This window comes from Crotalus tigris, unplaced genomic scaffold, assembly GCF_016545835.1.
Source record: "Crotalus tigris isolate CLP2741 ecotype Arizona unplaced genomic scaffold, ASM1654583v1 scf7180000017916.3911339, whole genome shotgun sequence".
Taxonomy (NCBI): Eukaryota; Metazoa; Chordata; class Lepidosauria; order Squamata; family Viperidae; genus Crotalus; species Crotalus tigris.
The window spans coordinates 1,987,073-2,013,020 of NW_024096718.1; the positions used below are offsets into that span (position 1 = coordinate 1,987,073).

Consider the following 25,948-nt stretch of genomic DNA (forward strand, 5'->3'; position numbering starts at 1 on the left):
ATATATTTAATTTAAAAGGGGAGAGAATGGAATCTTTATGCTTCCTATTTTTGTGAGACAAAATTCCCTAATTTTGTAATACATTTTGGAGGACTCTGAAAGTTTTGCTGTTTTAGGGAGTGCCATATGATTTTGCAAACCTTTGCTTTATGCCTTGGACTGAATGCCCTGAAGATGTGTCCTTAACTAATATTTTCCCTCTTCTATGCTTTACAACTGTTTCTGTATTACTACAATCCAACTAATTCAAGTAGATAAACATATGGGAATGAACACTAATTTGCTATCAAAGTAGATACCACATTTTTCAAATCAAAACAAAAAAGCATAACTCTGAATATGTCAGACTAGCCTTACATTATCAGGTAGGTTTTAAATGAGAAGAGAGAAAGAATACTATACCAACCAGAATCAACCTGGCTAATGTGTTACCATTTTGCTGTTTCCCATCATCTTTTCCCTACCACCATGAGGTCATTGAGGTAACATCTGGACCTTCAGTTCTGAAGTCCAGCCTTGACTGCACAGTTGATTTAGTATAAAAATATAAAGGACAATTTGCTACCCAAACATGAGACACAAAATCAGCTGCCTAGAGAGCAGCTTCACTGCCCAACAGTAGGGCCAGCTTGGCTGAACAGAGTTTGCAGTCATTGAGTATTTTTGGCTCTCAGCAATGAAGCTATTTTTTTAACTAAGTCTACAACTGCAGCAAAAAACCCAAACCCAAACAAAAGCTTTTATCACAAGCAGTCAAAAATGCATGATACCCTTGCGTATCTGCAAACTGTTTAAACAAATGAACAGCTGCACAGTTATTCTTTTCACAGCCATCAGAAGTGCCAATGGTGAAGCAACATTACAAGATTAATCTATAAAGCCACAAAGGAATTTCTCCACTATTCCCACAAGTGTTTAAAACCACTATACAGCTTCAGCTTTCCCTTCCCCACATATTTGTCAACTGGTTGTGTTTTATTTTCAGCTCTATGTTACTGTTCATTGATTTTATTTATAACTAACTATTCTGGAAATACTGTTGGCCATCCTAAAAGCACTCAGATAGAAGGCCTGAAATTAAATTGCAGTAATAAAGAAGTAATAAATACTTGCCACGCAGGGAATATTTTTTCTGATATTTTTGTAACATTATGTAAATTCAGCAGAAGGAGGAACTTCCTCTCCATCCTCTGTTTAGCTAAGGGAAAAGTAGAAAATGCTGCTTCCAGAAATAAAAGGACACAAAATAAAATGTGGAGTTAACCCAGCACACAATGACAGTCCTTGGCATTTCACATGGCAATAATCTGTCTTGCAAATATGACACAATCTGTAGTTTAGAATGTCTCTCTTCTGTCTTTTTCCTCTACATTTTTCTTTTAGTTATGACTGTGAGTCAGCTTATTCATCAGATGACATGCATAGTACTGCAATCCTCAACATGTTTATTTAGAACTTTGCTCCACTGAATTTAAAGGACCTTGCTTCCAGATAACTATGGATAAACTTAGTGGTCTTCCATGCATTTTCAAGGGAATAGAAAATCATTTAAATCAAGATTTTCAATAGCCTATTCATACAATTACTTTTAGTGCAGATCTCAGTATGGGAGGAGTAATGAGAAGCACTTCCCCTACTAAGTTGCATTACAGGCATAAGTGGTTATTCACCCACTTACACCCACAGTCTAACAAACCTTGGTTGACAGGAAGGTCTTTATTCCAAAGGACTATTCTCTTCAAGAATGAGTGCATGGGTTAATGCCCTCAGTTAGTTAAATCCTAAAGAAAGCAGGGTTTAGTGGAAAAGGGAAATGCAACATCAGAGTTTTAAAGTGAAGTCACTATGTATGTCTAGTCTAGTGGCCAAGGATGCTCCAAAAAACACAGATTGTCAGGGGGAGAGAAACTATGAGTATAGGGGAGAATTTCTACAGTGGCTAAGAAAGGGAGATACAACATAAGATATTATTGCATATAGTTTGATTGCCACAATATAAAAAAGATGTTTAGACTAGAAAAAGTGCAGAGAAGAGCAACAAAGATTTTTAGGGGACTGGAGGCTAAAACATATAAAGAATGGTTGCTGGAATTGGATATGTCTAGTTTAATGAAAAGAAGGACTAGGGGGGACATGATAGCAGAGTTCCAATATCTCAGGGGCTGCCACAAAGAAGAGGGAGTCAAGCTATTCTCCAAAGCACCAGAAGGCAGGACAAGAAGCAACGGGTGGAAACTAATCAAGGAGAGAAGCAACCTAGAACTAAGGAGAAATTTCCTGACAGTTAGAACAATTAATCCGTGGAACAACCTGCCCCCAGAAGTTGTGGGTGTTCCAACACAGGAAGTTTTAAAGAAGAGACTGGAAAACCATTTGTCTGAAATGGTATAGGGTTTCCTGCCTGAGCAGGGGGTTGGACTAGATGACCTCCAAGGTCCTTTCCAACTCTTTTATTCTGTTATATTAGATTGCCATTTCCTGGGATGAGGAATCAGCAACTTAGTTCCTATTCCTATTTAACAATATAACAGAGTTGGAAAGGAGCTTATAGGTCTTCTAGTCAACCCCTTGCTCAAGCAAGAAACCCTGTATCATTTCAGACAAGTGGTTGTCCAATCTCTTCTTAAAAACCTTTAATGATTGCTAGCCCAAATATCTCATTTCAAGGTCCTGAGTGACCTAATGTTCATATGTTATAAGACCATCCACTTTCATAATGAAATCATGGAAAGAAGATGAACCTGGCATGTATTACTGAAACTTGGCTGGGCTAGGATGAATGGGTTGGTTGTTGGAAATTTGACTGACTAGGTTTTGGGTGCTGCAACAGATGCCACTCTAAAAAAAAAGGAGGGGGATACCACTCACAAAAAGAAAAGATGGATGGGGTGATTAATGGCATGTTAATGATCATCTGAGAGATGTATTAGTGACTAGATATCCAGCTTGGCAGGAAACTGGATATGAGTATATTTGATGAGTATGCTTATCATTCTAGATAGGTTTGCATCCTGCTGGTCTTTTTCACAACCTGCTATCCAGTGGCAATATGGAATGAGATGACAGAGAGACTTGTAGAGATATCTGAAATTCTTTTGAACCTGTGGAATTTGAGAAAGTGGATAGGTTTCTCAATAGTATGAATTTAGCCATCCATGGGCCAGATTCTTGCTCCTCGTGGCTTGTTCAAATGTCAAGGTATTGATTTAACTGCTAACCAGTTTATGTAATGTAAGATGTTATGTAATGATGGGAATGACTCAGCAGGGTCTGTGTCTCTTTAAGAGCATTTGTATAAAGGAAAGGCTCTGCTGATGTGTTCTCTCTCTTCTGTTTCCTGCTATAACTGCTGTGTGTTGGATCCTGCTGTATTAACTGTCAGACCCAACGTGATACTTACCTTCCAAAGTCCGGAATGTTCCAGTTAACCATGTGTTCCAGCCGAGTCCGGTAGCTTCGTGAGCTACATCGCCAACAGCGGCGGCCGAACGGGTCACATGAACATCCTATGTTGCCAGCACACAACCAGACGGAGGCTACATAGAAATGGAATATGGAGAAGCCGAATGCTGTTAAAACTGTTATGGCTTATGTTGCTGGAACCGTGACTCTGTGAATGATGGGAACTGGGACGCTGGGTCTGACAACACTTGGATACCGGGAGGGGGTATTATAGGAAGAGGTTGAGTGGGACATTAGGAATGAGAATGGCGTGAACGGAACACATGTTATTAACATTCTGTTATTAACATGTGTATGTATATTGTTCCTGTTGTATGATATTGTAGATAATGTAATATAAACCACCATTTAATACAAATCACCATCAGCGTAATGGGAGGAGGTTTCATAGTATCTTGTCTGAATGAGACAAACCACCTCTCCTGGTGTCTGAAGATGGAGATGTACTTGCGAAGGGAGGAGTTATGGATGATAGTTACTGATCCACCTGCAGCCCTTGATGATGGGGACTGGAGAAAGAATGAGAAAGCATTGGCCAGCATAATCCTGAGTTTGAAGGATAGCCAGCTGATACACATAAGGGTCTCCGGTTTGCTAAAGAATGCTGGGAAGCTTTGTGCAGTGTGTACATGAGACTGCAAGCAGCAAAGTAATGCTGACAAGGAAGCTATATAAGACCCAACTGAAACTGGGAGAGAGCATGTCTATGCATTTGCAGTCCATGAGAAAGACATTCCTAGAGTTAGAAGAAAGAGGAATGACTTTTTCTGAGACACACAAGGTGTATGTGGTGCTCAGTTCACTGGATACTTCATAGAATGTCCTAGTGACCAGTTTAGTGTCCATGCAGGAGAGGGACTTAACCATGAATTTTGACTGGCCAGTTGCTGGAGGAGGAACAGAAACAGCTGGAAAGGCAGCAGAGAGGGGGTGACAACAACGCACAAACCAGGCCTAGAACTACAACATCCAAAGATGCCAGCAGGGCAGCCAAGAATGTTTGTATGGTGAAAGGCTGCTTCAAGTGTAGTTCTACACAGCATCTCCAGAATTGCATATTTAATTTTTAATAAGAAAGTAGATTTGGTTTTTAAGTCACATATTTTAAGAAATGCCTTACTTCGAGTTTGGAAGAAGTATTATTATAAGTTAAATTATAAAATACCTATTTGGGGGATTCCTGGACAAGCAATTCAGGGGGTTTCTAAGGGGGTGAATTTTGATAATATTTCGTATAAAGAATTACTTATTTGGTCAGGTACTGATTGGCAATTAAAGTCTTTAGATTTGTTAAGGCAAGAAAATATTTTACAATCATGGTTTCAGTATTTACAAATAGTGGATAGATGGACCTTAAATAAGAAAGTTGGAATAACTTTAGGAGATGAAAATTTAGTAATTCAGATTAAAAATCAGAACCAGGCCCATATAAAAAGAATTTATCATGTGTTAATAGAGTTGGATTTGGAAAGGGACCTGGTAAAGGATTGTATGGTTAAGTGGGCCCAGAATATCCAGGAACCGATCTCATTGGATTTATGGGAGATGATTTGGACTAGAAATGTTAAATTTACACAGCCTCAAAATTTGAGGGAAAATTTTTATAAAATGTTTTATAGATGGCATTTGGATCCTAAAAAGTTGTCTTGTATGTATCCGAACTTGCAGCCCAAATGCTGGAGATGTGGTAGTTCTGAAACAACTTATTTTCATGTTTGGTGGACTTGTAAAAATATTAAAGCTTTTTGGATTATGATTTGGTGGAACATTCAAAAGGTTTTTAAAAGGAAGATTAAGTTTACTCCCCAATTATTTCTTTTGGGTATTTTTATGGATTTTGATGCTAAATATTGAATTTAATAACAGCAGCAAGATTATTGGTTGGTCAATATTGGAAGAAAGACTCTCTGTCTACTTTAGAAGAATGGATATTTAAGGTTTCTAATTTAGCAGAAATGGCCAAAATTTCTGCTTATTTAAAGGATCATTCAAAAGAGAGATATGTTATTGTATGGAGAAGATGGATAGAATATGTTCAGAAGAAATATGGAACTACAAAGTTTCATTTATTTTATGAAGTATGGATTTGTTTATAAAATTATGATGTTAAAGTTTGAAGGGAGTTAAGGGTTAGTATGATTTTGGTTATATAATTAGTAAAGTTAAGTTGATTATGTTTAATATGTTTGTATAACCCTGTACTTGGCTCTGGGAAGTCAGGGGGGAGAGGGGTGGGGGGAGGGGGAGGGGGGAGGGTGGGTTGGAGGTTAAATAGGTCAGATAAGTAGAAATTTTATTGTATATAATATTGATGTTGTAATTTGGAGAGAGGAATTGCTCGGGCATTTTCCCTGGACTGCATCTGGAGTGGGATGAGAACGTAGGAGGAAGGGGAGAAGCAAGTAGGAAGGTGGAAGAGAAAGAGGAGAGGAGGAGAGTGGTGAGGAAGAAGAACGAGGAAGAGGGAAGTAAGGGAGGAAGTCAGAGGGAGGATGCGGTTTGGGAGGAAATGAGTGAGCAATACCGAAAGTTGTGTGTATAAATTTATTTTACTCTTTATCTGAAGTATTTTGTATGAGTGCAATGAAAAATGGAAAATAAAAAGGAAAGGTGAGAGGATTTGTGCACAAGGTGTTAAACTACACAATTTATACGTGTTAGAGAAGCAGCAGGATGGTTGTGCATGAACACTTACAAACACTCCCATGCATGATAATTGCGTACATCTATTACATAGGAGGTTAGGTCATGCAAGTTTTAGAGTGCTGCAAAGGATGCCAGACCTAGCTGAAGGACTTAACATTAAGCAATGCAACACATATTTAGATTGTGCTATTTGTAAGGAGTCAGAGTCCAGAGTGTATCCTGTAAGTAAGAAAAGCTCAAGGCAAACAAACAGAATTTTACAGTTAGTGCATGCTGATTTAATTGGTCCTATGGTGCCCTCCCTAGGAGGAGCTAGGTACATACTAGTCTTAGTAGATGACTACACCAGATATGGGTTTTGCTATTTATTAAAGAGCAAAACAGAAGTTCTACAACAGTTCAAGCAATGGGTGAACTTTGTAGAGCGAAGATATAGCCATAAAGTATGCCAACTGCAAACAGACAGGGGAACAGAGTTCATGTCTGACAAATTTCAAGGCATAGATGTACAAATCCATACTCTCCAGCAGAAAATGGAGTTGCTGAACAGAGGAATGGCATATTGCAAACCATGAAAGACTCACTCCTGGCAGATGCAGGAATGAGTAAAATGTACTGGGGGAAGCCATGAAAACAGCCAACTATTTAGTAAACAGGGTATGGAGTGTTTCTATAAATGAAACTCCATATTACTTGTTATATGGAAGGAAATCTTTGTTGGCTCACCTAAGGACATTTGGCAGTTATGTCTGGGTACATATTCCCAAAAGTACCAGAAGGAAAGGACAGGAAAAGGCCAGGAAACTTAGGTTTGTTGGATATGAGCCAGATTCCAAAGGGTATAGATTCACAGAAGGTTGAAGATTTCAAGGTCTGCTAGTTTTGCAGAACAAAACAATTGGGACAGGATGCATGCTAACACCGAGGTCTTCATGCCAACATGTAGCATTAGTTCTCAGGAAGAAGAGGCTACACAAAGCCCAATTAAGAAAGAACAGGATAGGGTGGTTGGCTTATCAATTACAGAAGAAACAGAAGTCAAGGATTATAGAGAAAATAGATTATAAAGGTAAAGAGGTATATCAACAACATTTGATTAAAAGGAGTTTTTTTACATTTTTATTCAAAGTTATATGCTAGTGAAAGCATACAAGTTTCAGATATAGAAAAGTATTTACAGGCAGCACATTTTCCTAGACTTTCAAATGATCAATGAGATGAGATGAATTGTCTAATTACTTCTGAGGAAATTATTTGGGCAATTAAACAGTTAAAGGTTGGTAAGGTCCTGGTACGGATGGATTAACAGCAATCTATTATAAAATGTTATCTGAAGAAATGATAGAACAATTAAAGGAACTTTTTAATAGTATTATGTTAGGAGCAGAGGTACCTCCGTCTTGGAGAAGGGCTTTTATATCGTTGATTCCAAAGGAGGATCAAGATCTTACCCAGCCTAAGAGTTATAGACCTATATCTCTTTTGAATACAGATTATAAGATTTTTTCAAAAATATTGGCAAATAGATTTATGCATGTTTTGAAGCAATTGATCCATAGTGATCAATCTGGATTTATAATTGGGAGATATATGAAATATAATGTAAGACAAATTGTTAATTTAATTGAGTATTTGGATAAGAACAATCAAATCCCTGCGGCTTTGATATTTTTGGATGCTGAAAAAGCTTTTGATCAGTTAAATTGGCAATTTTTATTGAGAGTTGTAGAGAAAATGAATTTTGGGGATAAATTTTTATATGTTCTTAAGGCTATATATCAACAACAATCGGCACAAATTATAATTAATGAGGGATTAACAGAAGCATTTAAAATTGAAAAGGGTAAAAGACAGGGATGTCCATTATCCCCATTGTTATTTGTTTTAACAATGGAGATTTTATTAATTAAAATTCGTGAATCAACTACAATAAAGGGAATAAAAATAAATAAGAATGATTATAGGTTGAGAGCTTTTGCTGATGATTTGGTTGTGACATTATCTCAACCGACAGATTCGGTAAGGGATTTGGTGGAAATCATAACTCAGTATGGGAAAGTCTCTGGTTTTAAGGTAAATAACAATAAGACTAAAATATTACCGAAAAATATGTCTACAAAGGAAAAGGATATGTTAGTTAAATTAAGAGGTTTTGAAATAGTGAAAAAGGTTAAATATTTGGGAGTATACATTACAGCTTCTAATGTTAAATTGTACAAAAATAATTATGAGACATTATGGGTAAAAGTGCAAAAGAATTTAAATGATTGGAAAAAACTACAGTTATCTTTGTTGGGGAGAATTTCAGCAGTTAAAATGAATGTTCTTCCAAAGTTTCTTTTTTTGTTTTAAATGATACCTATTTTGAAAAAAGATGCTAATTTGGATGAATGGCAGAAGGGTATTAATAAATTTATTTGGGTGGGCAAAAAACCAAGAGTTAAGTTTAAGATTATACAAGATGTATGGGCAAGAGGTGGACTTAAGGCGCCTAATCTGAAATTATATTATGATGCGGTGGCTTTAACATTGATTAGTGACTGGCTTAATTTAACAAATAAAAATATACTTCCTCTTGAGGGATGGGATTTACTATATGGATGGCATGCATATTTAATTTATGATTAAAAAAGTGGATCAGGTTTTTAAATCCCATATTTTAAGAAGTGCTTTATTGCGTGTCTGGAAGAAGTATTATTATAGGTTAAATTATAAAATACCAATTTGGGGGATTCCTGGACACATGATAGAGGAGGTATCTAGGGGTGTGAATTTGGATATGATTTCTTATAAGGAATTACTTACATTGGTAGGGAATGATTGGCATTTAAAATCATTAGTTGAGTTAAAGCAAGAAAATATTGTATAGTCTTGGTTTCAGTATAATCAATTGTTGGTTAGGTGGAAGTTAGATCAAAAGGTTGGTATTACTTTAATGGATGAAAATTTGGTTAAACAGATTAAAGATCAAAACAGAGCGCATATAAAGAGAATTCATAATGTTTTAATAGAAATGGATTCGGAAATGGAATTAGTTAAAGATTGTATAGTAAAGTGGGCTCAAAATATTCAAGAACTGATTCCATTGGATACATGGGAGGTAATTTGGGTTAGAAATGTAAAATTTACCCAGGCAGAAAATTTAAGAGAAATTTTTTATAAAATGTTTTATAGATGGCATCTGGATCCTAAAAAGTTGTCTTGTATGTATCCTAATTTACAGCCCAAATGTTGGAGATGTGGTAATTTGGATGCCACTTATTTTCATATATGGTGGACTTGTAGATATATAAAAGCCTTTTGGATTAAGATTTGGTGAAACATTCAAAAGATTTTCAAGAGAAAAATAAAGTTTACCTCACAATTATTTTTATTGGGTGTTATTACAGATTGTGATGCTAAAGAAATTAATTTGATGTTGAATTTGATAACAGCTGCAAGGTTACTAGTAGGGCAATATTGGAAGAAGGATTGTTTGCCTACTATAGAAGAATGGACGCTTAAAGTGTCAAATTTAGCAGAAATAGCTAAGATTTCTGCTTACTTGAAGGATCATTCACAAGAAAGATACACTTCAGTTTGGAGAAGATGGATAAATTATATTCAGAATAAATATGGGATTAAAAAGTTTCATTTAGCCTATGAGTGAATTTTAGAGTATTATTATGATATTATTATTAGTATTAGTATTGTTTAATAATTTGGGGATTGTATTGTTTAATAATTAGGATATTAACTTGTTTATGTTTTCATTATTATTATGTTTATTTTCAATTTGTTTATATTTATGTTAAAGGAGAGTTAAAGTGCATTATGGACTTGGTTATTTATATAGTTGATTAATGTTAGTTAGATTATGATTATCATATTTGTAACCCTGTACTCAGCTCTGGGAAGTTGGGGTGGGAGAGGGGGGTTTTGGGGTGGGTTATATTGTAATTTTTATAAAACTTTTTAATAAAAAAAAAGAAAGAACAGGATAGCAGGTCAGAAATAGAAGGAATAGAAGAGGATAGACCTGAGGTAAAGAGAGAAGTCACAGAAACAGATGATACCGAGGAGGTCTGAACATAGCAATAAAGCATATCTCCTGATCAGTTCACAGCAAGTGGGGTTAAAGCGTATAGTGTAATATATGAACACCATAATTACCAAGAGATGATGCCATTGCCTAAAGTAGAACAGGATAAATGGAAGGAGGCTATGGATAGAGAAATGGAGTCTATGAATGTGAATCAGGTTTTTACCCTTATGAGATAACCAGAAGGAAAAAAAGGCCGTGGGGTGTAAATGGGTATTTAAAAATAAGGTTTTACACAATAATGAACTGCAGTATAAGGCACGGTTAGTTGCGCAAGGATTTACACAGAGAAAAAATGTTCTGAATTAACCTGGTATCTCCAATTACTAAGAGATGTATGTATTGATGTAAAAGAAGCTGTGCCAATATTTGAGGACAATGTTGCATGTACAAAGATGTATCTGAAGCAGAAGCAAATATAAAATATTGTAATGTCAAGGAGGCTGTAAAGGATAACCTGATAAAGTTACAGCATTGTTCCACTGACAACAATATAACCAATATGTTGACTAAGCCTTTAAATGCAGGCAAGCATCAAGAGTATATAAAAGCATTTGGGTTAACAGCTGTTTAGCTTTAAATGGGAGGAGTGTCAAGGTATTGATTTAACAGCTAACCAGCTTATATAATGTAAGATGTAAGATGTAATGTAATGGTGGGAATGACTCAGCAGGGTCTGTGTCTCTTTAAGAGTATTTGTATAAAGGAAAGGCTCTGCTGACGTGTTCTCTCTCTTCTGTTTCCTGCTGTAACTGCTGTGTGTTGGATTCTGCTGTATTAACACATGTATGTCTATTGTTCCTGGTATATGATATTGTAGATAGTGTAATATAAACCACCATTTAATATAGACCACTGGGTTATCCTTGGTTATCTCAGCACAATAAGACTGTGCATGCTCTAACATCAAATTGTCAAGGAGGCAACAGAAGGTTGGACTTAAAGAGTACTAAACACTTCAATGAGGGGAGTAATGGTTCACTACCATTTTGGCTCTTGGTTGAGATTGTACTCTGTAGGAGCTGGAACCTTGATTTTACAGGATTTCAGACTGCATACCTGCCTTTGCATATATTTGAAACTTTTTTCTGCCAAAAACTACTCTGTGTCATGGATGACTACAGGTTCACTGATGTCACCAGCATGAACGAGAGGATGGAGGGCCTATTTGGTGGTCCACATTTTAAGGTGTCAACTGAACAGGCTAACAAAGATTCTTATTTAAATGCTTCACCCATTAAAGATGCATTTGCTTATTTTAAACAAATCAATATTTTTTCATCCCTTCTGTAGAATTGGCATGCTTATATTGTCTAGTGTTAAAATTAATGACCACATCTGCAAAACGTTTTATGCACTTTAAAGCACTATATAAATGCTAAATATCTATTTATTATTCTGGTTAACTTTGCTATGCATCTGTAGCCATTTGTTTTCCCTGAAATGTTGTAGGGGATGAGATGTTGTTTTCTTCTTTCAGTTACCTGTAACCTTTGAGAATATAAATTAAAACATGTATAGCATTAGGAGCAGGGATGCTTGGTTCTCAGTTGTAGAATTTTCACACAGACTCTCTAAATGATATTGGGCTTTCTGGCAGATACATTCTTCCAAACTTAAGTCCTGAAGTTATTTCCAAACCACTTATATTGATGTTAGGACAGTGAGCTACGCTGAAGTCAGTATTCTCAATTCTTCAGGATAGTAACTGATAATTACTGGTAATTACATTTGGCTTACAAATGATTATCTTTCAAAAAATTCCAGTGTTGATATATGTTTGTGTAGCCCTGTGATAATAATTCTTTAAACTTTTAAAAACCATTCTTCTTAGCATTTCACAGATGGAAAGAGGATGCCCCTCTTATAATGTTTCTCCTATCAAGCCCTGACATACTGCTAAAGAATGTATACTTTATAAAACATTATTCTAATCTAATATTTAATAAAAACAGCACCGCATTCATTCCTAGCAGCAGCATCTACAGGATGGGCTAATAGCTGCCATGATGCAAACTCTGCCCCCTTTGTGCTCATTTTAATGAAGGCATCAAATCAAATTAAAACATATAATCCACTGATAAAGTTATCACAATATTCCTGAGCAGATCCAGTGCATAAACCAATAGCATTTCAATAGAGCCACACCCTTTCTCCATGCTCAGAAATATCATATCCCTCCCCCTCTATTGAGAGAGGACTCTTCAACCTTAATGTAGATGGCCTCTTTGACCCCACCTTTCAATCCCAATGGTGGGTCCAAAGAGAAACAGAGGGGGGGGATATGATACCATGGGTGATCTTGAGGGCACAGATAAATCTACAAGTGGCCTCAACAATTGTCAGAAAGAGTGCTAACGACCAGATGATTGCAAGGAATATAAATCCTTCCATCCTCCACTATTCAGTCAGAACTGAAGAAGCTTCTTGGATGAGAAACAAAATGTCTTCAAGGAAAAATAAAATCCAGTTGCCTTTTGAAAAAGCACCTTTGGGGGTTTGACCTCATCCTACACATTATTTGCCCTGACCATCCTGGGCACAATCAAAGCCTGCATTTCTACATGCAACACAGGAGGCATATAAAAAAGATATTATGGTTTGATCCCACCATCATGCCCACCATCTGAACTCATTCCTGTAATCTTGTACAAAGAGACCAATGGTTTAGTTTCCACTTTTCAGCACTAGCTTAAAATAGCACAATCAATAGCAATAAAAGAAAGAATTATATTTTTAATACATAAGTGCCTGAGAACTGAAAACAATTTCAGAATAAAGGGGGAAAAACATGGGAAAAAGTTAATTAGTATCTGATAGCAATTGTTTTAATTGGACATATTTGTAAGTAGCACTTTAAAAAAAACAATTAGTGAAGGCTAATATAAAGATCATTTTTGAAATAATTGATTTTTTTATTTATATAGAAAAAATAGAGGTTGAAGCAAATCTAACACTATGAGAGTGTACATTTAGAAAGAGATTGCAGGTTATACTAATAATAGATAAGATAAGATAAGATAAGATAAGATAAGATAAGATAAGATAAGATAAGATAAGATAACCTTTATTGTTATTTTTTTACTATGGGCACACCAGCACACATCAAAAATGAAATTTAGTTGCCCGCTCTCAAAGTGAAACACATACATGACACACACCTAAACATACTATGTACAACGTATGTATAGACCCACACCCCTACATATACATAACAAATAAGTATTAAATACTGTCCATCTTGAATATATAATGGAAGGAGGAAGCTTGAGAGTTCACAAGGTTAATGCTATATGGAATGAAACTAAGGCTGAATTCAAATATCCAAACATATGTACTGTATAATGTACATACTGTACATACACTGGATACTAGTTTTCTCAAAATGATTAAAATCTGGAGAATTAGCTCAAGTTTCATAACTTCAATAAGTTAATGCATACCCATAAACTTAAATTTGACATGGTGAGAGCAAGCATTTCCTAAACTAAGGAACATAATTTTCAGTGCAAAAAAACTAGGGATTCTTTTTTACATAACTTTCAACAGAAAAAAAAAATTGTGAAAAAATTGTTTCTGAGATGGTATTCTGAGATACTCCAGCTCCAGTTTTTCTTTATATTCAAAGAAATTTGGATTCACATGTAGAATTCTGATACAAAGTTTTTCTACTCCTGCAAATCCATTTTTGTTTTTATACATCAGGCAGAACTATACTGAATTCCTGTCCACTGAATACTCTGTGTATAATTGCCTACAATATCAATACTTCCTTATTGTAGGCCTTATTTTCATCTTCATTTCATCTATAGGCTAATGCAAAAATATATACATTTCCTTTACAATGCAGTTTGCAAAAGCTTAACTAGAAAAATATAGTATAATGGGTCTAAATTACATCCATTCAAATCTGTATCATAAAGTGGTTTTCTTTCAATCAGGTATGTTTCAGATATATTGGATCCACAATTTTTATAATTCCCTATGTCTTTAAGGAGTATGGACAATGGCTGGCAAGAAATTCTGGGACTACCATAGTAGTCCCATCACATCTGGAAAACAGTGAAGTAAAAAGACTTTCTGGAGGATTTCAGGATATCTTGGAAAGGAAGGAAGGAAGGAAGGAAGGGAGGGAGGGAGGGAGGGAGGGAGGGAGGGAGGGAGGGAAATGACCATACATTAAAGGTAGCATGATTGTACTGCAAGAGAGGGATGGGCTTTATGACCTAATTTAGGCACCATACTAAGCAATAGCCTGCTTGACCATAGCTTGTTAAATAATCCAATTTTAGCTGGATTCTTAAACACATAGCCATGTTCAATATTCATTCATCAAATGATACTAAAATTAGTGAAAACAGTTGGTTTGGTACATTGTGTGAACATAGCCTATATTTGGGGGTGATTGAAATGACTGGCTTGCCCCCACCCCTACATTTAGTAAATTTAGAAGAACTGGCAGATTCTTAACACAGAAAGAAATCTCACATTTTAAATGATGGTGACTTACAGTAGCAAGTTTTTGGACATCTTCATCAGATGCTCCCAGGGAGGCCAAACCAATCTCTTGAGAAAACTGGGCAAATTTGGGATCAGCAAGCAGAGGCACATGTCCCAGAAGTTCATGGCATGTATCCCTGCCACAGGAAAAAAATATGCAATATTAGTACATGTCTGAAAATACTGTGATATAAATTCACATAGAGCACTGCAATAATTCCCAAATAGTATGTTCAGTATGTTCCTTTTCAAAATGAAAGAGAACTATCATAAAGGTTGCTTCAAAGGTTGAATCTTTTATTTGCAGCAATAAAACAGCCTATTTATTTATTTTTGATTCGCTCCCTTATATTGTTTTATCTTTGACAAAAATATGAACTTGGTCTAAAAGTTATAAAATACCAACCAGTTGTCATGGAAATAAATGCTTCTTTTTAATTTTTAAAAAAATCCTTCTTGTTTTTTATAGCTTTTTAAAAATCACCCATTGTCTCTTTGCACAAGCAAAAATAGTATTGGTATTATAAATATGTGTTTGTATGTGTGGATTTTGGTGTCTCTGTATTTATTTCTACATTCAACGGTATTGTTTGCGTATTACATTTAGTTCCTCATTATATTTACGACCCCTTCCCAACAAAGACAATGAGTTATTCATACCAACCTATCCATTTTTCTTCACTAGATCACAGATGTGTATGTAAGTATCAGAATTCAGAACAATTAAGTAACTGTGTGTGAATATGATAATAGAGAAATTAAGAGTCTGTTTATTTTCTTTTTTATTGTTTTACAATATAGAACCAGTATCAAGGGGTTTGTGATTAAGTTTAGATCTTATAGACTTAGCATTCATTTTTGGTTCTGAACTGCCACCTTGTGCTTTTTATAAAAGACTCCGCTATAGGGAATAGGCTGGTCTTGTAACTAAATGAACATAATCTAAATTCATGATTCAAGTACATACATCTAGTTTAGCTTTATAACATTCCTTTCTTTTCACTAATAAGGCTTCCTCCAAGAGAGCCACGAGATTGACTTTTGGTCCCACCCTACATGTGAAAACCAGCTGGTGACTTTGAACAGCCACTCTCTCAGCCCAAATCATCTCACAAGGTTGCTTTTGTGGGAAGAATAGGAGGAGGAAAGTATATTTGGTATGATTTCTGTTAAATTCGCGGGTTAAAGACATTGCAAAGAAACAAGTAGTGTGAACAGCAACTCTTCTTTATTCATTCATCAACAAACAGCAACAGAAAAAATGGCGCGCAGGCCTTTTATAGTTTCCTTGCAAAGGCCAGCGTCAGCCAATGAATGCAAGGCTGTTTTCGCGACTTGCACATGCGTGCAAGGCTGGAGACAGCCAGTCTGGTCCCGGGCAGCCTTGTGGTTTGCCCGGGACCCTTTGCAACATTTCTGAGCCTGCTGAATGATTCAGCAGGTTCAGGACATAACACCCCTCCCCCCTAGGTAAAACAATAAGTACCCTTATCGTTATAGCAGCACACATACATGTGTTCAATTGGCAGGTTGTTGTTGTTGTTATACATCATGCCTGCACACAGGCAGACCATTCATCCATTGTTTAATATATACAAGAATACAATTACAATGCTTAATACCTTGAGGTGTAGCACCCCTTTGAGTGTTTGAAGAACTAGTAAGATTCCCTTGCGCTACACAAAAACCTCACATAGTCTTTAAGATGTTTAGGTGGACCCTTGGCCCACTGAGACCTTCTTATGGCCGGTTGTGTGCCTGGCCTGCCAGCTCACCTGCCAGGCTAGGCAGACCAGGACTTTGATGCCCCAAAGACCCAGGTGACCCATCCAGCTGCTGACTGGCTGGATCCTCTAAATCCAAGCCAGGGTTCCTTGGGGGGGTGGAATTCCCCAACTCCGGTGATGGGGTGGAATTCTCCAAGTCCACAATAGACTCCTCTTGGGAGCACTGTCCCTCGAGCTCAAGACCAGCAGCTGGAGTGGCCTGAGTGGCTGATGTGCCCCAATAACCCATGGCCCCCATGTATGTGCTGGAGGTGCCAGAGTCAGGAGCCGCCTCCATGGCAAACCCCCTTTCTGGAGACTCCCTGTCTGGAGCAATAGCTGAAGTGTGCAAATACCCCCTTTCTGCCACTGGAACATGTGCGGCAGCATGTTACGAACCACTAGAGTGGGGACACTGTGGTCCAGAATTGTGATTATGGTCCTCCCCCCCCGAGAGCAGAGACAGGAGCAGAAGTGTTGCTGGGAAGCCTCCAGCGCAGTTGGTCTATGTGACGTTGGATGACGTGCCCATCATCCAAGGCCACTTCGTATGACAGCGGCCCAGAGACTTTGCATACTACTGCTGTGACCCAGAGATGTCCAGGTCCATAGTTCCTTGCCCAGACCGGATCGCCCACCTGTAGTCTCCTAGGTGCCTGCAGCTGTGACACCTGTGACGCCACCCAGTCTGGGTGCAACCTGTCCAGTTTCGTGATGAGGTGGCGACCCCAGCAGAGTTCTGCTGGGCTCTTTCCTGTGGCTGTGCAAGGTGTGGTGCATTGTGAAAGAAGGAAATCAGCTAACCTGTGATGCCAGCTGCCATAAGTGATTCTCTTGAGAGCATCTTTGGTAGTGCGCACCATCCTCTCTGCCTGGCCATTGGAAGATGGATGAAACAGTGCTGAAGTTGCATGCCGGATCAAGTTGGCCTGTAGAAACTCAGAAGAAGTGAATTGGGGGCCATTGTCTGAGACTAGAACATCTGGAAGTCCATGGGAAGTGAAGATTCATCTCAATACCTGGATGGTCCTAGCAATAGTGGTGGAGGAAACTGGCACAACCTCTAGCCACTTGGAATGGCTGTCAACGAGGAGCAGGAAGAATTGCCTCTGAAAGGTAATCTATATGTACCCTTGACCAAGGGGCTTGTGTTTCCTCACACACAACGTAATCTATATTTACCCTTGACCAAGAGGCTTGTGTTTCCTCCCAACTGTGTACAGGGGCCTGAAGCACTTCAGGCCTGGACTGTTGGCACACTTGGCACCTGTGAACCTGGATCTCGATGGCTTTATTGAGCCCAGGCCACCAGAGATGGCTGTGTGCAAGCGCTTTCATCCGGACTATACCCGGATGTCCCTCATTCAGAGAGATCAAGACTCTAGTCCTCAATGAGGCTGGGATAACTACCCTGCTACCCCATAAAAGGCACCCTTTGAAAGTGGAAAGCTTGTGCTTCCTTTGCCAGAAACTTTGAAATTCAGTACCTGGACACGTGTCAGGCCATCCTGACAACACCCATGTCAGCATGCATGTAAGCGTGTGATCAGTGGCAGTTTCTGCAGCCACGTCCCTAGCATTGAGGGGAGATTCAGGCAACTCCTGAATGGAGAGGATGTGAATAGCAGGGGCAGGATCCGCCTCTATCTTTTGTAGAGGTAATCTGCTGAGGCCATCTGCATGGCCCATTTCTTTCCCAGGTTTGTGAATCAGTGTGTAGTCATATGCTGACAGGAAAATTGACCATCTCAGCATTCTAGAAGATATTATGTGAGGGGTTTGCTTGTTTGTGGTAAACAAACCCAGCAGAGGCTTATGGTCTGTATAGACGGTGAAGTGGCAGCCATATAAGAAATCATGAAATTTCTTTATGCCAGCCACTATGGCCAAGGCTTCTCTGTCAATCTGGGTGTAATTACGCTCTGCAGATGACAGAGTCCTTGAACAGTAGGCCATAGGGACTTGTGTCCCATCAGCCTTCAGGTGACTTGAGTACTGCTCCCACCCCATAAGGGGATGCATCACATATGATGCAAACTGGCAATTGCTCATTGAAATGCACTAAGACCACATTTGAAGAGAGCAAGGCCTTAATCTCATTGAAACTCCTTTCATGAACCTTTGTCCACTGCCATGGAGCCTGTTTATCCAAGAGCCGGTGTAACAGCTCAGCCACTGCAGCCTTATGGGGAAGGAATGCATGATAAAAGTTTAAGAGTCCCAGAAAAGCCTGAAGTTTGCTTTTGGACTTGGGGCCTGCTGAATTGCTTGGAGCTTGGATTCAGCAGGATGGATGCCTTGAGCATCAATTCTGAAACCTAAGAATTCAGTGGAAGTGACTCCAATTTAACATTTATCTTGCTTCAGCTTCAGACCCGCTTGGCAGAAACAAAGCAAGACAGACCTTAATCTTTCAGCTAAGTTTAGAGATGACTCCCCAGCAATGAGGACATCATCGAAGTAGGGTCAGACCCCAGGAATACCACGGAGCGTGCGCTCCATTACACTTTGGAATATACCAGGGGCTACATTAACCCCAAACTGCAGTCTTTTGACCTTAAAGGCTCCCCAATGCGTTACAATTGTTTGAGCCTCAGCAGTTGCCTCATCAACAGGTAACTGTTGGTAGGCCTGTGCCAAATCAAGTTTTGCAAAGATTTGCCCCCCTTTGAGGGAGGCCAGAATGTGGCTCACCACAGGTACTGGATATGCATGCTGTTGCAGCGCTTTGTTCAGTGTACAAATTCGGACTTCTCCATTAGCCTTCAGAGGTGTTACAATGGGGGTTTCCCATGGACTAGAGTCCACAGGTTCTAAGATGCCCTGCTGGAGCAGCTTGTCCAACTCTGCATCAGTTTTGCTTTTGAGAGCAAAAGGCACCCTTCTAGGCTTAATCCTAATGGGTGTGATAGCTGGGTCTAAATGTAAAGCAATGGGAGGCCCCTTGTATGAGCCAAGCTCTGGGCTAAACACATCAGCAAACTCCTTGCAGACTTCTGCAAGGTCTGTCATTTGCATGCTGTGAAGCCCAGTCACTTGGATTCCAAGAGCCTCGAACCAATCAAGTCCAATGAGACTCGTGCGATCACCCCCAACTACCACCACATCTAGTAGGCCTTCAAAAGCCTTATGCTGCACCTTGAGCGTGGCCTCCCCCTTCACGCTGACTCTGGAATTCTAGAAGTCAGTGAGAATTAAGTTCGATGGCCTGGGTTTTACTTGTAGGTCACTACTGCTGCAAATCCTTTTGAAGGTGTCATAAGAAATGATCGATAGAGCGGACCCTGTGTCCAACTCCATCAATAAGGGAACCCCCTGCAACTTCATGAAGCTTTTTTTTAAGTGGCTTATGTGTTCCTGTCCTTAAAATGCTCCTGCGCGACACACAGAAACCCACCCTGTGTTGGCTGGGGACCCTGGTACCTTTCTGAAGCAATTCTTCCTGAGGCTGGACCTTCTGGCGACCCAAACAGATGGAGGATGGCGACCCAAACAGATGGCCTGCCAGATGCCCAGCAAATGGCGGAGCGGAATCTGCAGTCAGTGCGCTTGTGGCATCCTCCATACCCGAAACATTGGGGAGATGCTGGGACCTTATCTGGATGCTCCTTCGGCCTCCTCTCCACTGACTGGTGCAGCCTATCCACATCCTCTTCAAAATCCTGTTCTGGATCTTCTCGAGCGACCTCTTGATGGACAGTAATGGTGGCTGGAGGATTTCTGGCGAGCTGCAAGGCCTTTACAGCACCGCCTGCTGCTGCTTCAGCTGCAACCTCTCTCAAGGCATCTTGGAACGAAACACCTTCCTTGGCGAAGATCTTCTGTTGCAGCTCACGACTTCTTAGGCCACAAGCAAGACAATCCCACAGCCTCTGTTCCAGATCCTTGAATTCACAAGGCCTCGCTGCTTGCCTTAAGGCAGCAATAAAGTCAGACTCACCAGGCCTCTGGTCCCTCTGCTCGAACATATGTCGCCAAGCAATCACTGAAAGTTTAGGTTGGAAATGTTCTTTCAGCATCTTCTTCAAATCTGCATAAGACACTGACTCCAAAAGCGCCGGGGCCACCAGATTCTCTGCTTTGTCAAATGTTTCTTGTCCACAAACACACAGCAAGGTAGCCGCTTTAAGGCCGTCTTCTCTTATCTGATTGACTCTGAAGTAATTCTCCACCTGCGCCACATACGAGTTCCAACGTTCTGGGTGGGAAATATTAAAGTCTGACAACCAGCCTATCTTAGATATCTTAGCCTTCTGCAACCCTCGTCAACGCCTTCGCTGCAAACCTTTTGTTGGAAAGAGGTCCTTCTGCCGAGCTCACCTCCAGCAATTCTGTACTGGCAGGCAGAGTCGCGATTCTGGATGCCGAACTTTCCCCAGGGCTTCAGGACTTCCTTGGTGAGTCCTATCTTCTTCTGTTGGTAATCTTGCTTGCAGCGATCCCACCTTCATCGCCACTGTTAAATTTGCAGGTTAAAGGCATTGCAAGGAAATGAGTAGTGTGAACAGCAAGTCTTCTTTATTCATTCACCAACAGACAGCAACAGAAAAAATGGCGCGCAGCCCTTTTATAGCATCCTTGCAAAGGCCAGCATCAGCCAATGAATGCAAGGCTGTTTTTGTGCCTTGTGCATGCGCGCAAGGCTGGAGACAGCCAGTCTGGTCCCGGGCAGCCTTGTGCTTTGCCCGGGATCCTTTGCAACATTTCTGAGCCTGCTGAATGATTCAGCAGGCCCAGGACATAACAATTTCCTTCTTGAGTTATTTATAAACATAATAAAGAAGGAAGAAACTCTTTAAAAATCAGTTTTCATCTCCAAGTACTATAGGTGGGCAGATGGGTAAGTGGGTTGATTGGTTGGCTGATTTCTATTTATATTGAATATATCGAATACATGACTCTGGGTGACTTGTACTGTAATTAGTATTCCCAGTCAGTATGTTCAACATATTGGGACCACACCAGTCCTAAAGAAAGAGTATGAATGAGCACTTTTGAATAGAAATGGAATTGCCATCGTTGATTTCAAGACTTGATATCTTGATATGTTTTCTTTTTGGGAGCACAGTGTTGATCTGAGCAGCAGAACCCATGATCCTCATGAATTTTGCAGTGCTTCAGTTCTCACATTGCCAAGCAAAAGAGTGACAATGAAGCCCTGCTATTGAAAATGAAGTGTCATGTGAAAAAAAGCCAAGGGCTATAGGCAGGAAGTCCAGAAACCTGGGGTATACAGGAGTGAAATGAAGTGGAATGTCTTAAATTAGAACTGTTCAGTGCAACATTTTATCACTGGTTTCAGTATTTACTATTAAATTATGTTTACTTGTGAGAGCTTTATTTGCTTGCTCTATTAAATGCATTTTGGTCCTGCTATTTCTGAATGTGATCCCATCTCGCATTCCTAATGATGCAACTTATTTCTGGATATGGCCAGGTCCATCATTGCTGATGGTCTAGCCTGCTTCCAGGTTACTCAGAAATGAACTAATGCAACTAACTCCTTAATAAGCAGAAAGTATCTGCTTACTAATTCCCCAGCAGCAGAGCAGCTATTTCATTTTAGTCACCCAAGCGCAGGACAGAGATTCTTCTGAGTATATGGAATACCATATTTTAATTGCACATAAATCACAACACTATCATGATAAGAGAAAAAATATCTCTGTAATCCTGTACTATAACACCTGTTATCTTTAATTCAATAGTCACTTTGCTAAAATTCTAATGCAGGGCTGTGCTAAAAGTATTAGACTTCGTTTATCTTGTCAAATGTGCATGGTATTTATATCATGGTCTTCTTTTGTCATTGTTCCCAATTGTCTTTCTTTTAAAAGTCATTTGGCTGTAGAATCCAGAACTTTGCCCTGCAGTTCAATCCTATATCACTTATCTCATAGTAAATACTGCCATGGGAAACTATCAAATGTATATACACAAATGAGCACTACTGAAACACAGTAATCCAAATACTAAAGGATGAATTAAATCTATTGCTGAAAACAAATGAACTGATGGGGGGGGGAGAAATTTTTTTAGTTTTTTTCTTTTACTTTTTAGAACTGCAGTTTAAACATTTTCTTTTTTCTTTCATTTTTGTTCTGTTTGAGTTTGTTTTAGTTCTTATTATTGCTAGAACTTTCAATAAAAAGTATATTTTTAGAAAATTGATATGGCCTCTTTGTTGTTGTTAACTGCGAAGTCGTGTCCGACCCACCGCAACCCCATGGACAACGTTCCTCCAGGTCTTCCTGTCCTCTATCATCTTCTGGAGTCCATTTAAGTTCACACTTACTGCTTCAGTGACTCCATCCAGCCATCTCATTCTCTGTTGTCCCATTCTTCTATTGCCCTCAATCTTTCCCAGTATTAGGCCCTTCTCCAGTGACTCCTTCCTTCTCATTAGGTGGCCAAAGTATTTGAGTTTCAACTTCAGGATCTGGCCTTCTAAAGAGCAGTCGGGGTTGATCTCTTCTAGGACTGACCGGTTTGAACGCCTTGCTGTCCAAGGGACTCGCAGGAGTCTTCTCCAGCACCATAGTTCAAAGGCCTCAATTCTTTGGCGCTCAGCCTTTCTTATAGTCCAACTTTCACAGCCATACATTGCAACTGGGAAAACCATGGCCTGGACTATACGCACTTTTGTTGGCAGGGTGATGTCTCTGCTTTTTAGAATGCTGTCTAGATTTGCCATAGCTTTCCTCCCCAGGAGCAAGCGTCTTTTAATTTCTTGGCTGCAGTCCCCATCTGAGGTGATCTTGGAGCCCAGAAAAATAAAATCTGTCACTACCTCCATTTCTTCCCCATCTATTTGCCAGGAATTGAGAGGGCCGGATGCCATGATTTTGGTTTTCTTAATGTTGAGTTTCAAGCCAACTTTTGCACTCTCCTTCTTCACCCGCATCAAGAGGCTCTTTAGTTCCTCTTCACTTTCTGCCACTAGAGTGGTATCATCTGCATATCTTAGGTTGTTGATATTTCTCCCGGCAATCTTAATTCCAACTTTTGATTCATCTAGCCCTGCCTTTCTCATGATGTGCTCTGCATATAAGTTAAATAGGCAGGGCGACAGTATACAGCCTTGCCGGACTCCTTTTCCAATTTTGAACCAATCAGTGGTTCCGTGTCCAGTTCTCACTGTTGCTTCTTGACCCGCATATAGGTTTCTCAAGAGACAAATGAGATGGTCTGGTATTCCCATCTCTTTAAGAACTTGCCACAATTTGTTGTGATCCACACAATCAAAGGCTTTAGCATAGTCAATGAAGCAGAAGTAGATGTTTTTCTGGAACTCCCTAGCTTTCTCCATGATCCAGTGTATGTTGGCAATTTGATCTCTAGTTCCTCTGCCTCTTCGAAATCCTGCCTGTACTTCTGGTAGTTCTCGATCCACATACTGCTGGAGTCTAGCTTGTAGGATTTTAAGCATAACTTTACTAGCATGTGAAATGAGTGCAATGGTGCGATAGTTTGAACATTCTTTGGCATTGCCTTTCTTTGGAATTGGAATGTAAACTGACCTTTTCCAATCCTGTGGCCACTGTTGAGTTTTCCAAATTTGCTGGCAAATTGAGTGTAGCACTTTTACTGCATCGTCTTTTAAGATTTTGAATAGCTCAGCTGAAATACTGTCACCTCCACTAGCTTTGTTGTTGCTCAGATTTTCTAAGGCCCATTTCACTTCACATTCTAGGATGTCTGGTTCGAGGTCAGTGACCATCTCATTGTGGTTATCTGGGATGTTAAGCTCATTCTTGTATAGTTCTTCTGTGTAGTTTTGCCATCTCTTCTTAATCTCTTCTGCCTCTGTTAGGTCCCTGCCATTTTGGTCCTTTATCATGCCCATCTTTGCATGAAACGTTCCCTTCATATTTCCAATTTTCTTGAAGAGATCTCTGGTCCTCCCTATTCTGTTGTTTTCTTCTATTTCTTTGCACTGTTCATTTAAAAAGGCATTCATATCTCTTCTAGCTATTCTCTGGAATTCTGCATTCAGTTGGGTGTATCTTTCTCTTTCTCCTTTGCCTTTCACTTCCCTTCTTTCCTCAGCTATTTGCAACGCTTCCTCAGACAGCCATTTTGCTTTCTTGCATTTCTTTTTCTTTGGGATGGTTTTAGTTGCTACCTCTTGTACAATGTTGCGAACTTCCATCCATAATTCTTCAGGCACTCTGTCTATCAGATCTAATTCCTTAAATCTATTTGTCAACCTCTACTGTATATTCATCAGGAATATGATTTAGTTCATACCTGAGTGGCCTAGTGCTTTTCCCTACTTTTTTCAATTTAAGCCTAAATTTTGCAACGAGAAGCTCATGATCTGAGCCACAGTCAGCTCCTGGTCTTGTTTTTACTGACTGTATAGAGCTTCTCCATCTTTGGCTGCAGAGCACATAGTCAATCTGATTTCTATGTTGACCGTCTGGTGATGTCCATGTGTAGAGCCGTCTCTTGGGTTGTTGGAAAAGAGTGTTTGTTATGACCATCGTATTCTCTTGACAAAATTCTATCAGCCTGTGCCCTGCTTCATTTTGTACTCCAAGGCCAAACTTGCCTGTTATTCCAGTTATCTTTTGGCTTCCTACCTTAGCATTCCAATCCCCCATGATGATAAGGATATCATTTTTTGGTGTTAATTCTATAAGGTGCTGTAGGGCTTCATAAAACTGATCAATTTCATCCTCTTCAGCACCAGTGGTTGGGGCATAGATTTGGACTATTGTGATATTGAATGGTTTGCCTTGGATTCGAATTGAGATCATTCTGTCATTTTGGGGATTGTATCCCAGTATTGCTTTTCCTATTCTTTTATTGACTATGAAGGCTACTCCATTTCTTCTGAGGGATTCTTGCCCACAGTAGTACACCTGATGGTCATCTGAGTTAAATTCACCCATTCCTGTCCATTTTAGTTCGCTGATTCCTAAGATGTTGATGTTCATTCTTGTCATCTCTTTTTTGACTACGTCTAGCTTGCCTTGATTCATGGATCTTACATTCCAGGTTCCTATGGAGAAAAAATCTTTACAGCATCGGACTTTCCTTTCACCACCAGATATATCCACAGCTGAGCGTCCTTTCGGCTTTGGCCCAGTCGCTTCATTCTTTCTGGCGCTACTAGTACTAGCCCTCTGCTCTTCCCCAGTAGCATATTGGACACCTTCCGACCTGAGGGGCTCATCTTCCAGCGTCATATCTTTTTGCCTTTTAGTACTGTCCATGGGGTTTTCATGGCAAAGATACTGGAGTGGTTGCCATTTCCTTCTCCAGTGGATCACATTTTGTCAGAACTCTCTGCTATGACCTGTCCGTCTTGGGTGGCCCTGCACAGCATAGCTTATAGCTTCATTGAGTTACACAAGCCCCTTCGCCACAACAAGGCAGTAATCCATAAAGGGGATATGGCCTCTAGATAGCAGCAAAGAAATACAAGAGACACCAATGTTGCCATTTAGGTCTTATTCGATTTTTTGCCCTTCTGTTATGATACATG

The 25,948-nt window shown here is 39.4% G+C and overlaps 1 protein-coding gene across 1 annotated transcript in view; it reads right to left on the reverse strand.

The window, feature by feature from the left end:
* Positions 1-25,948, reverse strand: part of TPH2 (tryptophan hydroxylase 2) — a 137,993-nt gene that overhangs the window by 66,589 nt on the left and 45,456 nt on the right. The window contains exon 8 of the mRNA XM_039344458.1: positions 14,700-14,826. Coding sequence (XP_039200392.1) covers positions 14,700-14,826 — 127 coding nt within the window. The remainder of the gene's footprint in view (positions 1-14,699; positions 14,827-25,948) is intronic.